Genomic DNA, 16,121 nt, shown 5'->3' with positions numbered 1-16,121 from the left:
AACTTGGTGTTTTTCCCCCCTTTTCCATGATGGCTTTAAGACAGCAGTAATAAACTTACCTGTCTTTGATTATGCTGAAATAAAAATTAGACAAGTTTCTGGAACAGAATGCTTGCAATAATCGAACAACTTTGCTATAGTCATATTCTTTGTATGCTTCTGTAACCTGGGAGAGGGAGCAGAGAGAGAACAGGGTGTTAATTTTTATCACAAAGCTTACAATGACTATCCCAGATGAAACTTGAACTTGGTGAAGCTGTGATGAGTGAAGGGAAGTCTGGGAGAATTATTTTTTTTAAAAGGTTGTAGGAGGGGAAAAGCATTAATTCAATTAATTCAATTAATTAGTTAGAACAAAGAAAAAAATTCTATTCAAATTTGAGGCAGGGGAACCCCAAAAATTACGTCCATACTTTCCCATTCAGTAGAAGGGTTCCAAGTGACATAAATTATTAAATTCTGGAATACAACAGATAAGTTTTAAAGATTAAGTTCTAAGATTAAGTTTTCGGTTTTGTTTGTTTAGCTCCTAACTATTTCTAAAGATTTCTAATTTGAGGTCTTGGGTGGGGGTACATGCAAAAAACAGGTTGATGTCAAAAACAAGTTGAGAATGTTAAAAACAAAGCCTTCCTCTCAGAAATTGATATGTACTAAAAGAAGTGCACTTTACTTTAAAGAAACCTTAGTGGTCATAATTTGCTTACAGGATGCATACTTTTTACTCATATACTTAAAGCAAGTTCCCTAGAGTCTATACCCAGTCAAAAGCACGGCACATACACGTACTCATCTAAATAAAATTTACCCATACCTTGCTGCCGTAGTCTTGCAATAAATGTAGCATGTATTGATCTACTATGTACATCTCTGAAGGTGGGATGGAATCAGTTTCTGGATTGAAGTCAGCCATATTTCCCAGCATGAAACGTAGTGTATTCCGAAGCTAGGAACAGACAAGACAAACTAAATATTGCTGGTTTGCACTTTAAATGAAACACAAATTGGTAATACCTTATAATGAATTAACTAAATTTGGTTGTTTTTCAAATGGATTGGTTGAATAATTACAAAATACCATGAAGAACATATGCCAAAAGGATGTATGGAAATTGTGAATACTGGATGTTACCTAGGCATGCTGCAAAAAGCACTCTTTTCATTAGCACACTTTACTGTTTGATTCACAGATGTAAAGAGCAGTAGCACCTACTTAAATGAGTTTGGAAAAGTCATTTTTAGTCTAAACACTGTAATCTGTTGCAATGAATTCTACTCATCTGACACCAAATATGAAGAGAACCTGTTCTTAAAATGAAGAAGATTAGCATGTTTGGTTCTTACCTTGTTAATATCATCTCTTGCAGCATTAAGTACCACCGGCCCAATCAGCACCTCGGTAAAAACATTGGATTCTGCTACCCACCAGCGCAGAACATCAGCACCATAGGGGGGATCCTTGGTGTGATCCTAAGCAGAGATAGAAAGGCACACTAGAAAAACTGGTGTGTTTGTGGGAGGGTTATGCAGCATGGCGAACACTGCAATTCCATGTTGCCAGTGCTGTGAATGTTATCTGCAACAGTGCCCAGAAGGCCAATGTATTTGGAGGCCTTCACTCCTCTTTTAGCAAGGTTTCTTGTTAAGCCAGGACAATAGCATGTGCTCACAGCAGTCTGTGTATGAGCAATGTTGGAACTCAGGTAAGTTAAGATAAATTAATCTTATATATTGAATCCTTTGAATACCTGACATTGAAACATCAATGTTTATATCTGAAGATTATATATTTTTCGCTTCATACTGTTTTCAACTCTGGAAATGGCTTCTTTCCTTGAAAGAATAGAAACTATTTGCTGGTTTATTGAATCAGATAAATAAGCCTTTGTGAGGACTGATTCTTTTGTCTAGAGTTTAAAATCTGCTTAGAAGCCTCAGAAGGCGCAACAGCGGGTCTGGGGAAGGAATAAATTCACAGGAATAAATTCCTTGACCCCTGAATGAAATCAAGATCCCTGAATCCATAACCAGCCCAGGCTGAGAGCAGGCAGGCTGCTGGGATGCAGCCCGTTCCGACTGCTGCATTGCTAGGCCCAGCTTGTAAGTGCCAATTGATTTGAAAGCAATGCTTACATTTTTTTAAATCCCACCTCCTCATCATTTCAACAACAAAGTTCTCAAATAAAAAAGGAACTATCTACATCTTCTAAATACTTTCTTTTTCCTTAGCATGGAACAATTTTAAGCACCACAGTTGACATAAAACAACACAAAGTTTTTACTTCAGCCAAACAGAATTGCAATGTAGCCAAAGTCTTCGGAAAAGTTTTCTAGAGTTCTGCTGCAAGACAGCTGTATAAAGAAATACATGCCAGGAGACAGTTGCAAAATCTGGTGGCGAAAAATTCTAACAAGTAATTCTAAGAAACACAAGAGTTTGACTTACTTCACCTCCATTGACTACCACATCGGGGTCAACCACATTGCCAATGGATTTGGACATCTTTTCTCCTTTCTCCCCAAGAGTAAATCCATGAACTACCAGAGTCCTGAAGGAAAAATTTTAGAGAAGAAAAAAAAGTCACCAAAAAATCTATGTTAAGAATACATTTCCAATGAGGATATGTGCAAGTGAAAACACAAGGAAATCTACTTTGGTAAACCTGAGGCTTCATCTGTAGAGTTCAACCAACCAGGAATATACCATCTAAGTAGCACTTATATCTTCCTTTTCCTCATTTCATTTTACCATGTGACCAATACATTTTTAACAGATATCCAGGGCACATGTTTCAGATGTATTAAAAACTAAAGTCTTATTTACTATTTAAGCCGATGCATTTCTAAAAATTGCACAGCCTCCCTGCAAATTGACTCATACTATCCTCCTCTGTGTTTTTGTCTTCAAGGGGACAGGCAGTACGTCGCAGCTATAAGGCATGCAAATGGTAATTCTGAATGCCTTATAGCCTAACATTCATAGGATCACTATGGTTGGAAAAGCCCTCCAAGATCATCTGGTCCAACCATCCCCCTACCACCAGTATCACCCACGAGACTATGTCCCTAAGCGCCAGGTCCAACCTTTGCTTCAAGATGGTGACTCCACCACCTCCCTGGGCAACCCATCCCCGTGCCTGACTGCTCCTTCTGAGCAGAAATGTCTCCTCATTTCCGACCTGAACCTCCCCTGGTGCAACTTGAGGCCATTCCCTCTAGTCCTATCACACCTGCCAATGATCGTAAGTGATTTTCATTCTGTATCTCCCATAATAATCCCTTTGATTATTAAGCGAGAGACAGCTGAAGAACAGACCTGTAAGACCTGTATCTGATAATGTAATAGGATATTACCTGAATGACTAAGAAAACATCTATTAAGACACAATTTTTTAAAACAATAAATCCATTGCAATCTAACCCACAAGAAACTTCATAATGAAAATTAAAAAAAAAACAAAAACACAAGTCAGATACATAGTAATGGTTTGATTTTTTTTCTTTCTGCACTACTGTCTACACTATCACAAGCAAAATATTTAATAAATGAACTAGTGACATGTTTGCAACCCATGCACTTACTTAAATGGTGCTTTTTTCCTTGTTGCCACACTAGTTAATAGCGAGGACTGAAACCAACCTCCCAGCTGGTCTTTTCCTTCAAGGTATGTATCTGCTCTTTGTTCCGTACCTTTAAAAATAGGAGATTTGTGAGAGTGTTTGTTTGTTTCAGATATCATCAGCCTGTAACTCTGAACAATTAAATACCTAACAAATTCTTTGCAAGTGATTACTAAAACTTATTCTGCTCTTTAAATCCAGGAGATTCAAATTAGATTTACTGTTATAAATGGTGTATGGTTACTCCAACATGATACAAGTGATTCATCAGTATTACAAAGTTGGTTAAAATCCAACGCTGGCTGAACTCCAGGATTTAGCAAGTAAGCTTGCTTTCCTGTGAACAAAATATTAAGTTATGAAAGCAGAAGCTATCACACTCAGAATGCTTGACTGAAATTACTTTCAAAATACTCATAATCAAAATGAAGGATCCAAGAAAAGCTCACATACTTCAAAATTAATAAAAAACTATGCTACAGCCTGAAACTTCATCAGTTGGGAGTTACTCGGGATACAAGTCACAGATGTAACATGACTGACTAGCCTGCATTAGGTATATTCAGAGGAGACCAGGAAGTTTTCTCTGCGACCACAGCTCACCTGTGACAGAATTTACATTTCTGGTCACTGGTGTTCCAGGAAGGTTAAAAAATATCGGGAAAGTGTGGAGACATGGGAAACAGAAAGCCTGTTGTGTTGTGTGAGAGGGCAGTCTGGAGGAGCCTGGCTTGTTTAGCTTATCCATGTGAAGGCCAAGTAGAAATATTATTCTCTATAAATGCACACAAAGAGGAATGCTAGAGAAGGACAACTGTAGCTAATGAATACTGTTGGCATCAGAAAAAAAAAAAAAAAAAAAAAGAGCAAGTATTAGCTGCACATTTAAAGCGGAAGAGCAGAACCAGCTTTCCCACAGGGCTGGAAAGAGGGCAGCAAAGCTTTAATGGCTTTGCTGGTGGAATTCAGTCACTGTATGACAGGGTGCAAGATTTGTTGACTCCAGTAGTCCCTCCTAGTCTTAACCAATCTCAGCCAGGTCACCAACAGAGTGAGAACAGAATAATGCAGAGCACAGCAGAACATCCAAGTCACAAAACCCACAAGTGTGCAACATTCTATCAGGAAGAACGCAGGATTCTAAAAGATGTTGGCATAATTTTCCAGATATTCAGATAATTTTTTTTTTTTTTTTTATCTTTTATCAGTTTTTATCTTATAGTTCCTTTTGTCCTCTGCCTAGGACCCCTGAGACAATGCTTCTTTCTGCTGCTGACACACTTGATTTATTTGTTTAACTTAATGGAAGTTTCGATATTTAGATCCATCCTGCAATAAAAGGAAGTTCAACATTACAAAGGTCAAGGCCATGCAGTTACAGCTAGCACAGGAAAAATGTGTGGGTGGATGTAATGGTTTTTAACGCATTTGTTTAGTTCTTCAAGAAAATCTACAAAGAATTTGGGTTTTAAAAGCAGAAGAAGTAGGGATCGGTCTTTGTATTAACAGACTGCAAAATTACCTGTGAGAACAAGATTTTTTTTTTTTTAAAGAATATTTGTGACTATGAAGAACATAATAGTGTAAATTCTGAAACAAAACAGCAGCAACACATTTGTTGTAATCAAAAAGTTGTTGTAAGTAACAAATAGCTAGTTTCCTTCACACTGTTTTTAGCGAAGTGACATTTTCAGAGCAATGACAAGTTAAAACTTACAGAAGAGAAGAATTTAAACAAACAACTGACTACAAACAGCAAATTGTATTGGTCTTTTTTGACAGGAACAAGAATGTCTGGCAAGCTGGCTAATGTAACTTGCACGTTTAATGGGGGCCTGAACATTTGATCTCTGTAAAGCGCAAACATAGGATTTGCATATACAAAGACTGCCTTTCAAGCATACTGGTAGCTCTCCTTTCTCAGTTTTGTTAAAGTTACAATGGTTATATATAAATTATTTAGAGCAGTGCACATTTCTTTCTAAATGGAGGAATATGTTCAACAAGCCAGAGGAGACTTCCGTTGTTTATCTTACATTGAATTGTAGTACATAGGTCATTAAAGAGAATTACAATTTATGATCCTTCTGGTTTGGATTTCAAGATTCTGTATCTTTGATCTTACAGACTTTGACTTTTAGATTAAACGTATTGTATTTTAATGCCAGGAATGAATCAGCTAAGATAAATTCAAGTCTCTCAGTCAGCACAAAAGTTTAAACACATAGATAGGTAAGTTGTAAAATAGTCACATTCATTTGGTTAAATATTAGTCAATAAGATAGGGAAAAAGTTATGCTGAAAACCACCATCACTGCAACTCACAACTAGGGGTAAAAAGCTGCACAACTTTTACTGACAGAAGATTACACACCAATACAGTTCAGTGGGCATTTTTTATATGAAATATCTTGAAAAAGAGTAATCTCAAGTTTGTAATACACTTGGTACTCTGCCCATGAGGAAAATTATAAGATCTGTAAGATAATTTAAAGACAGAATTCTCTGAGAGAGATACTCCAAACACAGCTACTGGAATAAGCACTATCAGAAGGAGAAACAAGCAAATAGTCCCTGAGATCACAGAACAAGGCATTTCAAATTAGTAAATGCTTTAGAACCAAATTTTGCCTTTACCAAACCTTTCTGTATGCAGTGTATTAGCACCAGTAACACTTATCTCACAGCAGCAGTACTGTGAAAAGGAATTTATTCATACACAAAGCATTCACACTACAATTTTAACATTGCATGAAAGTATGTGGAAATGGTTTCTTTCAAACAATATTTGAAGCATGTGTAGCAAAAACAAATGGGAGTAGATCACACAACAATAAACTGTTCAGTGAAAATAGTGCTATGCAAACAGAGCATTAATGAAGAAAAAAGTATCCCCAGAAAACTTTAAGCAGCAGAGATCTTTTCTTAAAGAACTTTACGGTTATGTTCTCAGTGGTGCAAACTGTTTATTACGTAATTTACACACGCTCTAGTTATAGTTGTCCATTTTTAGGCTTGTGACTACAGTAATTAAATCTTTGATCTCAGAGTGCAGGTCACACCTCACTGTCACGGTGCCAGTGCAGAATGGCACAGTAATCTCAACTTGGTCAATTTGTCAGTTAGCTGGAAGTGGAACCTTTGATAACACTAAGCTGAAAAAAGAAAGATAACCTGTAACTTAGTGCAAAAAGAGCAACTCGAGGTCATTTCCATTGGAACTATACACTATCTGTGGAAGGAAATGCAGCATGGCAAGTCTTTGAAATACTACTGTACCCATGCAGCCTATGATTTAGGCCATTGAGGCTGCTGTCACTGAGCAATTCCTTCAATCCATTCAAACGCTTCAGATGGCAGAATCTCTCCTCTTTCTCTTCCTCTCTCCCTTCCCAGCCTGCCCTATTTTTTGAAAGCAATCTGTGCGACCAACAGCTAAAGGGATGAATTTTAAAACCGCTACATCTCATTTCATGAGTGTTTTGCTCAGACAGGTAGTTCAAGTCCTGTGCAAGCTCAGACGCAAATTCCCCAAGTCACGGAGCTGACAGCAAACTACTTGTTCTTGTGAGACTGGAACCGGCAGGAAAATACGTAACATTATTTATTGGTTACTGGCAGAAAAATTGTGGATTTATAATTTTCAATAACTTGAGTTCACTGTACAGCACAACAATTATAAACATTAGTCACAGTTTTAGTCATCTATTATATCTTCAGGCTGTCCTGAAATCAACTCATGTGCTGCAATCCTTTAAAAGAACCACTGCCACGCATGACACTGTCCTCACCAGGCAAGCAGTAACTGCTGTTATAGCTGACCTCTTACTACAAAATTAATAGGTAGCATGCCAGCTCCCAAATGCCAGCGTGCTTTCATGAGTCTAAACCAGATGAAGCTCTTCTTCCTGTTGTGACAATCACTACGGAATTTTGGATTTCTCCATGGATTTCATCCCCCCCCTCCCTCGAGAAGTATTTCAGAAAGGAATCCCACCAGTTAGTCAGTTTGTAAGCCTTGCCAATTTACTTACATCGGAAGAAGTTCTGAAAAAAGTTCTAAAATCTGGAGTATATTGAGAATACAAAACTATTAATTCAACAAATTCTCTTGCAAATTGCATTCTTCATAAAGGTTAAATTAAATCCATCAGTTTATAGAAATCTCTGGCTCTGTACTTCCACTTCTGGCAGTGTCTGGGAGCCTCAACTACACAAAACAAAAGGTAACACAACTTTTTGCAGCATTTCTGCAGATAAAGAGGCTTATGAAATCACACTGCTTGTTAGTCCTTCCCATAGCTTTTGAACCAGCTGGGCTACTCCAGTCATGTCAGACAGCAAAAATAAGAAGCCTCACACGCATCGAGTCCCAACAAGTTTCATGAAAATACATGAGTAGATAGAGAAGAGGCACTTTTAATGGTATTGTGAAGGAAGACATCTGATATTGGGAAAGACATTTATTAGACATTACAGAATCCATATGGGAGCATTATACAAATTAATCAAGGGTCTTGATTCTGCTATTGCTTATTAAAAACACTGTCCTTTCTTTAGACAGGATTAGAGATGCTTTTTGCATCCTGAGGTGTTAAGCCATCAAGGAATGCAAGGATGCAACTGCGTACATAAAATACCACTACTTCCTTACTCCTTTCAAAAACCAAACCAGAAACTTTTTTTTTTTTTTTTTTTTTTTTTTCTTTAAGATCATGAACCTTAATATATGTAAAGGTCTTCCAGAAAATAAATGTTTGCTGATGGTACTGTTGCCTGACCATGTTGCTAAGAAATAAAACCTCTGGTACTAACGTGTTTTATAATTCAACAAGATTGTTATCACACGATTGTGTACTGAGGGTTTAAAGTCCAACAGACTTTATGCATGGGACCAGACTCCTCCTTTAGAAAGGACTCCTGACTTTGGACTATCCTCCAGGCAAACAGTGTGTTTTAGATAGACAGACAGATCGATACATGTTATATAGTATATATTACCTGAGCTGAATACAAAATTTGTACCAATTTTTCTGTAATAACATTTTTCACTTGTAGCAGACCTGCTGAGTAGCAACTACTGGCTGTTGGAACTATACATAAAATACAACAAATAACATATTTTAAGCAACAAGATACTGATTTAGTTACTGAAAGTAATCTGAAATAAAGAAGTACTCTTGTATACCCACACTGTTAAAATGATTAAACCTTCTTAGATTTCGGCTGTTGATCTCAATTTTGTTTTGCTTCAAACAGAATCCTCTAACACAAACTGAAATTTATTACTGAAAAAAATAATTTAAAAGTTACCAACTAGCAGTGAAATACCTTGGCTATTTGTGCCATGAAATTTCAATAGAACAAATATGTTCTCAGGAGGAGATTCGTTGTATGCCACAGTCAGAATAGCATGTTATAAAAATCTCAACTTCAACTATACTGAATATGAGCTTGCCAACATTAAACCATAATCTTTACAAGCAAAAGCAGCTTTACAAGAAATCACAACCAGTTTGTTGCTGGCATAATCTGACTCAGTTTTGCTGATACCAACAGCATCATGTAAAATAATTATATTTTGTTCTCCAAGTATTATAAAAGAAAGATCAACATACTAATACTGTACCTTCCAAAACATGAGCCCAGGAGGTTCCACTATCGAACCAGATGTCCAGGACATCCTGTCCCTTGACATAATCCAAAACATCGTGACCACCACCAGCCTATTGGAAAAACAATTATTAAAAAATGCAAATAGAATACTCCATATCATCAGTGTTTTTCAAAGCTAGAAATAAAATATATTTGGTTTCTGGACCAGTTTTGTACAGGTTCTGCTACCGACATTATGAGAAAAAATAATTCAGATAATTTTTAACAATGATTCACAGATAATTACTGATGGAAAACACAAACGGAGCAAGAAAAAAATACAAAAAAAAGAAAAGAGATGGCAGAGTAACACTGCAGTTTATTAGCTTATGAACAAAAATGTAAAAGCAACAATATAAAGATAGGAATAACTAAATACAAATTCAGATTTATTTTAATTACAAAGGCTCAATATATTTTGCACTCATAATTTAGTTAAGTAGGATGTTATTTTCCTCCTGACCTAAAAGGAGGAGGTTGGAGATCTCAGCCCAGAATTAATGGCTGAAATCTGATTCTTGTCACATTCAGGTATCATTTTCTGAATATTCCTTTCACAGGATACATTCACATAAAGGCAAAAGACTGGAAAGGATCACGAGAATATACAAAGGTTTTATATTACTTCTCATCACTGAACCATCTCTCAAGCACTTTCTGTATTTAAGTAAAAAAAAAAAAAAAATTACCTTTGCTACAGCCTCCTTTGATAATAGTTGTTCAATAGGAAGGGTCCACCATGCATCTGTTCCTTGCTGCTCCACTATTTTGATGACATCTGTGATTGTTTCACTGTTTAGCAGGGAAAAAAAAAAGGGTTTTATGAATTGATGAATTAACCATATCTTTCTACAAGTATTCCAGATCCAAAGCAGTGAGATATACTGAGAAAGAGATTAAGCTATTTAAACCTCTGATTTTTCCAGCTTCTAATCCAGGCAAGTCTCCAGAGACTTTCTGCCTGTATTAGAAAAGATTTCCAACTTTGGTCTTCCAAGACACCAGCTGCAGGGTTATGTAAAAGACTGGACATAGAGAAATCCAGATGCATCTGAACAGCTTTTTCTGCAAATACTCAGTAACTGGGCACTTGGAAAAGATACCAGCAGCTTGAAGACTTCTAAAATTCATTTCACTTGCTATTTCTCAATCTCAGATTTACAGAGAAATAAACAACTATTTTCCAAAAAACACTTGCTCTTTTTGACAGTAGGTTTTTCTCCACTGGATAGAGAGCAAACAAATGGAGAATTAAGAAACATCAGCATTTAAAATAATGTACAGATTTCACATCAGACTTCCATTTGGCTGGATTCTACCTTTTTAATTTTTAATTTTTTATTTTTTAATAAGCAGCAGCATAGGTATATATATAATATTATTCCCAAATGTGGGGAAAACTGCAATTTTTGTATCCAGTAGAGGAAGAATGTAATTAACCATTCAATAGACACTCTGAGGCATATATGAATCCATATGGTACAGCTCCAGTAAGGACAAAGGTTCTGAACCATATACACACTATGGAAAAATTAAAAGAAAAAAAAAAAAAAAAAGCATTTTCTTTCTGCTGTGAACAGATAACACAACCAAAAAGCGAACAGTTCTCTTCACTGCTTATGATACATTTAATCATCCACAGTAGGCAAGGTGATTTTTAGTACTATTTAATGGCAAGTCTGGGCATACATTAAGATAGCTTAACAACAACAACAAAATAAATAAAAAAATAAAAATAAAACACACACCATAAAACACACTTTATCTTGCTGACTCACAGAGCATTTACTGAAGAAGTGATTTTTAGAACTCCTGTTGTACCTAGGGAGTACAGCAGACCATCATGACCTGAAAACATCAAACTAAAACCACTGCATTACCCAAGTCACCAGAGATCTGTTTTTAAATGTTCACTCTTCAAGTTATTCAATTAATTAATTTCTTGAAAAAATATTGCAAACCGGGAATCAGTAAAATAAGGATCTTGTACAATTATCTCGAAACTACAAAAGGCCTACAATCTAACTTCCTTTGGGTCACCACTTGGTTTTCTATTTGTACATCAGCACCATGTTTTTGCTGTACTACAATAAGCTGAGCCGCATCACCACAGCATTTAGTGAACTCTTACACACAGTTTAAACATTAAAACCTATGTTCTCCAAGAAGATGTAAAACTAGTTATTACGTAATAACACCACATGAGACATGACAGTGAGAAGAAAACACAATTTTACTGTTCATTGTGGAGATAAAATGCCTATGTCAGAGCAACAGTTTTGTATTAACCTGTCATAGTCTTTTCAAAGTAAATCCAAGCAGAATGTCCCAGTACACTTTATGGAGAGAAGGCACACTAACCAGTAACACTCTCAAAATGACAGCCAGCTAACATACCAGTGCCATTCTAACCCTTTCAGACTTGAATGGATGCCATTCACTTTCCAGTTCAATGATCGTGGGACACAATTTATGGCTTCGTAATGTATCTGCTAACATTTATCTTGGTAAAACAACATTTAGAGCTCCATTTCTGACTGGTATCTTTTCCTTTCAGAAATATTTGCACAGAGGCCTATTTGCCTATACTTTCAGTTGTGAAGTGTTACTTCTCAAAGATAAATACAAACAACGAATCCAGCCCTAGTAAATTTCTCCAAGGCTAGCCAGTAACTGTCCCTTGCTTTCTTCTGGCTAGATCTCCAAATTCAGAGAGCTCTCAGGAAAAAAATAATAATAAAAAAAACATTATGACAGCAGAAATCAGTTTGTTAGATATTCTGAGCTTTAAGGAATTACAGTCTGAAGCACCACCACTCAGACACACGATCTGATTTTGGGGTGGTCTTGTGTGGAGCCAGGAGTCGGACTTAATGAGCCTCGTGGATTCCTTCTGACTCTGGATATTCTCTAATTCATTTTTCTGACTTGCAACTATTAATTTAACCCAGAATTCCACAGAAGTGGAAACTTTTTAAAACAGAACAGTAATAATAATAATAAAAACAAACAAACAAACAAAAAGGACTGACAAATGTGGGATTCCAAATAGAATAACCCCGAAACCCCCCTTTGGTTCATTCTGGAGAGCAAAAGCCTAGATGTGACAAAGCTGCTCTAAATCTATGTTCAGTCCGGTAGCTCTCTGATTCCTTCAGCTTCAAAGCAAGCAAACTAACTAACAACACAGTCTTAAGGAAGACTGACGGTTATCCATTAGCATGAGAAGATCTGTCATAAAATTCAGTACATTTCTATACAATGCCTGTTCTTCAGAACATATACAGGCTGGTGATTTACATTGGTAGCGTCTGAATAAAAATTTTCTAAGTCTTTTGGAGGGGAACTGTGAAATACACTGTAATGTTTGCTGCTGGCAAGGCTGTTTTGGAGTTGCAATTGCTAGTAGTTCTATTGGCTGAACATTTCACTTTGATCAAGATGAGCTGTATGACAGCATTTGTTAAAAAAATTGTCTCTAATCAAGACTGCTCTTTATTTAAAATAATATATAATATATATAAAATGTATAGGTACAGATACATACATGTACTTTTACTATGCATCAGATCCTTTCAGATCTCATAGGAAATGCTCACTGTCCTGCAGCAATAAGAGGAAAAGATTATATTTAAATTGAGTACTGACTACCTACTTAACTCTTCTAGAGTGAAAAGAAGCATTTTTTCTAATTCCACTCTGCTAGACATCTCTCCTCAGTGGAGAAGATTATGGTCTATCACGCATATTTGAGGAAATTAATTGCAGAACAGAACAGAAATTAATTGCAGGACAGAAGCACTATGGTAGTGCAAACCAAATTGCCCGTAGTAAGCATGCCCTTCTCATCAGAGGCAGGGGGAAGAAAAAGGAGGAAGTAAAACCCTGCTGTCAGCCTCCCTTGGGAAACCATTATAAAAAACTGTCTTCATTTGCTGTAAGTGTAGTAGCCATCTACAACTATCTACCATTGAACATACACCATTTCTACAAAACATAATATGAACTAACCTTTCACCAAGTGTATCATTATGTGATGCAAAAGTTTATAGTATTAATTTATCAAATTTTTTCAGAGACATTTTCATGACACAGATGTGACTAGCAGGTATGATTCTGCTACAGATTAAGGTTCCCAGACAACTAAGAGGTCCAATTTATGTTATGAATCACTTACAAGAAATAAGGAGCCCATGACTGTTAGGTCAACTTATAATTTTGGGAATATTGATCAATAACATCACTTTATCAAATCAAGTAATAAATATTTTGGCAGTGCATTCTTTCCATTATGTTCAGTTTCCCCACAGAATATGAGTAAACATGAACCATCACCCAATCAAACATTTTAAAGAGAAGATAGTTAAAACTTTGAGGAAATAATTTCATGAAACCTTTTCCTACTACATTTTCAAAAATCCAAGACAAACAAATGCCCCACCCTATCCCTCTCATTCTTCCCAGGATCCATACAACTAGCTGTGATCACAAGAGAAAGAAGTAACTATATGTAAGATATCTGTATTGTAAGAGGAAGATTTTTGCAGAGTACTTTTATTCAAGGTGCAAGTGAAAACCACCTTTCTCAAATAACTACTCATCACTTTATAATCTGTGGGCTTCAACGTGAGCATGATAATTCACAGAGTTAGCAATAAACACCATTGTAAAACTTTGCCCTGTATTCATACACCGTATCTAGAAGAACTTGCATTACGTGTCACTCGCTATGTTTTTAACACCGAAACCCCTACGGCAATTCACGCTACCACGACACCAGCCAATCACTCTGAAGTCTGATATTGATTATGCTGAACACTTATTTAATGTGTTAACAGAAATTAGACAGCATTAAGATATAGCCAGGAGGAGAAGAATACAGTTCTTGATGTTCTCTCAACCTCTTTTCCAACGACAGTAAAGAAGACAAGTTACCTTCCTTTTTCATACGAATCTTGATACTTCAGCTGTAAGTATTTATGTTACGGTAAGTTGTTATTGCTTACAGGTGACTGAAATGTTTTAATATTTTAAAAAGCAAATTAGACTGCAGGGTAGACATATATCAAAACCATTTTTTTTCATATATAAAAATTTAAGTTACTTGCTAATCAGAGTCACAGAGAAGGGGACGAGCTCTCAGGCATTTGAATAACCTTTGCAATATTTATTTGCAAAATTGGTATTACTGTTACAAATATCTGAACAGCGAATTTTAAAATAAGTTAATGCATGAAATAAAAATAAAGAATGCATCTCACACTTATTGCCTGGTCTGAGCTACTACTGGAAATATAAATCTCTAGTTTTACTTCTGGATCTCTCTCTCCTTTTTCATGAGTTACACAATTTTCTAGACTCAGAACATTTTTCTCAAGAAAGCGATCAAACAGCGTGTTCATTTGTGCATTTATTCTACTTAAGGTCCTTTTCTCCCCTTGTGCAGAAAAATTGCAGACCTGTGCCTTTATATTTCATAATTTTTACCACAAATTGCAATCATGAAAAAATATTTTCTCTTTTATAGGTTTTTATTATTTTATACTATTTTTTAGTTCCTGATTGCAATGTAATGAGATACACTCTGTATATAATGGATCTAATCTTCAGCAGAAAATTGAATTTATAACTTCAGACAACTGTATCGTACACTCAAATCTCTTTAAGGGCTATATGGGGCCACAGCAGCAAATGGGAAGACTCATATGGAGATCTGGCATCAAACCTGTTGCATATAATCTCATTTGTAATATTACAATCTAGCTCTTACCTTTCACATTAGAAAGAATATTTTTCAGTTACCAAAAATCCTGTCTGTTAGACATCAGCAGTTGCATTTTAAAAGAGAAGTTTCCTGCGGACTTTCTCATACCAAATGAATATGGTCTGACTTACAGAGGGAAATCCAGCAATTTATTTTATGTATTTATTTTTTTAAAGTCTTTTTTTTTTCTTTCTTTTTTTTTTTTTTTACAGGTGATACTTAGACAGCATCACTCAAGACAGACCACTGGTGCTCTCACATGTAACAGCAACTCCATGTGGACTACACTGACTTCCAGTGGAGATGCTGTTACTTTTGATAGCCACTCAAAGACTGCGGAGCAGATGCTACTGGAAATACGTTCATCCAGCACTCTAACAAAACAAGCTTGTGTTTTGAAATGTAAGTTATTTATTGTTGTTCTAATGATATTTCTTTGTACAACCTACAAATGAAACTTCTCAGGTGTTAGAAATATGTCAGCAGCTTATTCTCAAAAATGATAATGCAAATGCAACAAAATATTTAGGCTTATTTATGTATTTTAGTAAGAACTGGTGCCCAGGAAAATGACCTATGAATTGACAGACTGCTTTCAAAATTTGCCTGTCATTTCTGTAGGCCAATATTCTGCGCACTTTTCCTACTCTGGCTGCAGAAGTCTGCTATGGCTAACTTTACATATTTAACAAGTATTCTACGCTTTTTCTTTGAAAATTTCACCTTGGGGCAAAATATTTTAGAAGTACGGAATACTGATTATAAATGAGCATCAGAAACTGTCAGCTGAATGAAATAAATCTAAACTTTTCAAGTATATTGGTTAAGTCTTTCTTTTTCCCCTTGATTAATGCCCGTCAAACATGCCATACCATCCCTCTGTTCAGTCACTAACATGTGTAACCTCTAACCTGGTACCTACACACAGTCTGTCACATCAAAACGCCCTGACAGGCGCATATACAACTCCACTGATACTTATACACAGCTCAAACGCTTACAGAAGACATCTTTTTTTTTTAAAACCACTGGGGGACAGCTCCTCTAACATCTGGTGGAGTTACTGCTTCATGGTGCACTT

The 16,121-nt window shown here is 36.1% G+C and overlaps 1 protein-coding gene across 1 annotated transcript in view; it reads right to left on the bottom strand.

Annotated features, from left to right (window-relative positions):
- IARS2 (isoleucyl-tRNA synthetase 2, mitochondrial) overlaps positions 1-16,121 on the bottom strand; it is a 28,379-nt gene that overhangs the window by 3,443 nt on the left and 8,815 nt on the right. Inside the window, exons 13-19 of the mRNA XM_032183743.1 lie at positions 9,966-10,068; positions 9,251-9,347; positions 3,583-3,691; positions 2,447-2,549; positions 1,345-1,470; positions 815-946; positions 60-166 (exon numbers count right to left, since the gene is read on the bottom strand). Coding sequence (XP_032039634.1) covers positions 60-166; positions 815-946; positions 1,345-1,470; positions 2,447-2,549; positions 3,583-3,691; positions 9,251-9,347; positions 9,966-10,068 — 777 coding nt within the window. The remainder of the gene's footprint in view (positions 1-59; positions 167-814; positions 947-1,344; positions 1,471-2,446; positions 2,550-3,582; positions 3,692-9,250; positions 9,348-9,965; positions 10,069-16,121) is intronic.

Source organism: Aythya fuligula, chromosome 3, assembly GCF_009819795.1.
Source record: "Aythya fuligula isolate bAytFul2 chromosome 3, bAytFul2.pri, whole genome shotgun sequence".
In the NCBI taxonomy this organism is placed as follows: Eukaryota; Metazoa; Chordata; class Aves; order Anseriformes; family Anatidae; genus Aythya; species Aythya fuligula.
The sequence above is the reverse complement of the archived record's forward strand: the minus strand, read 5'-3'. Positions and strand labels throughout refer to the sequence as shown.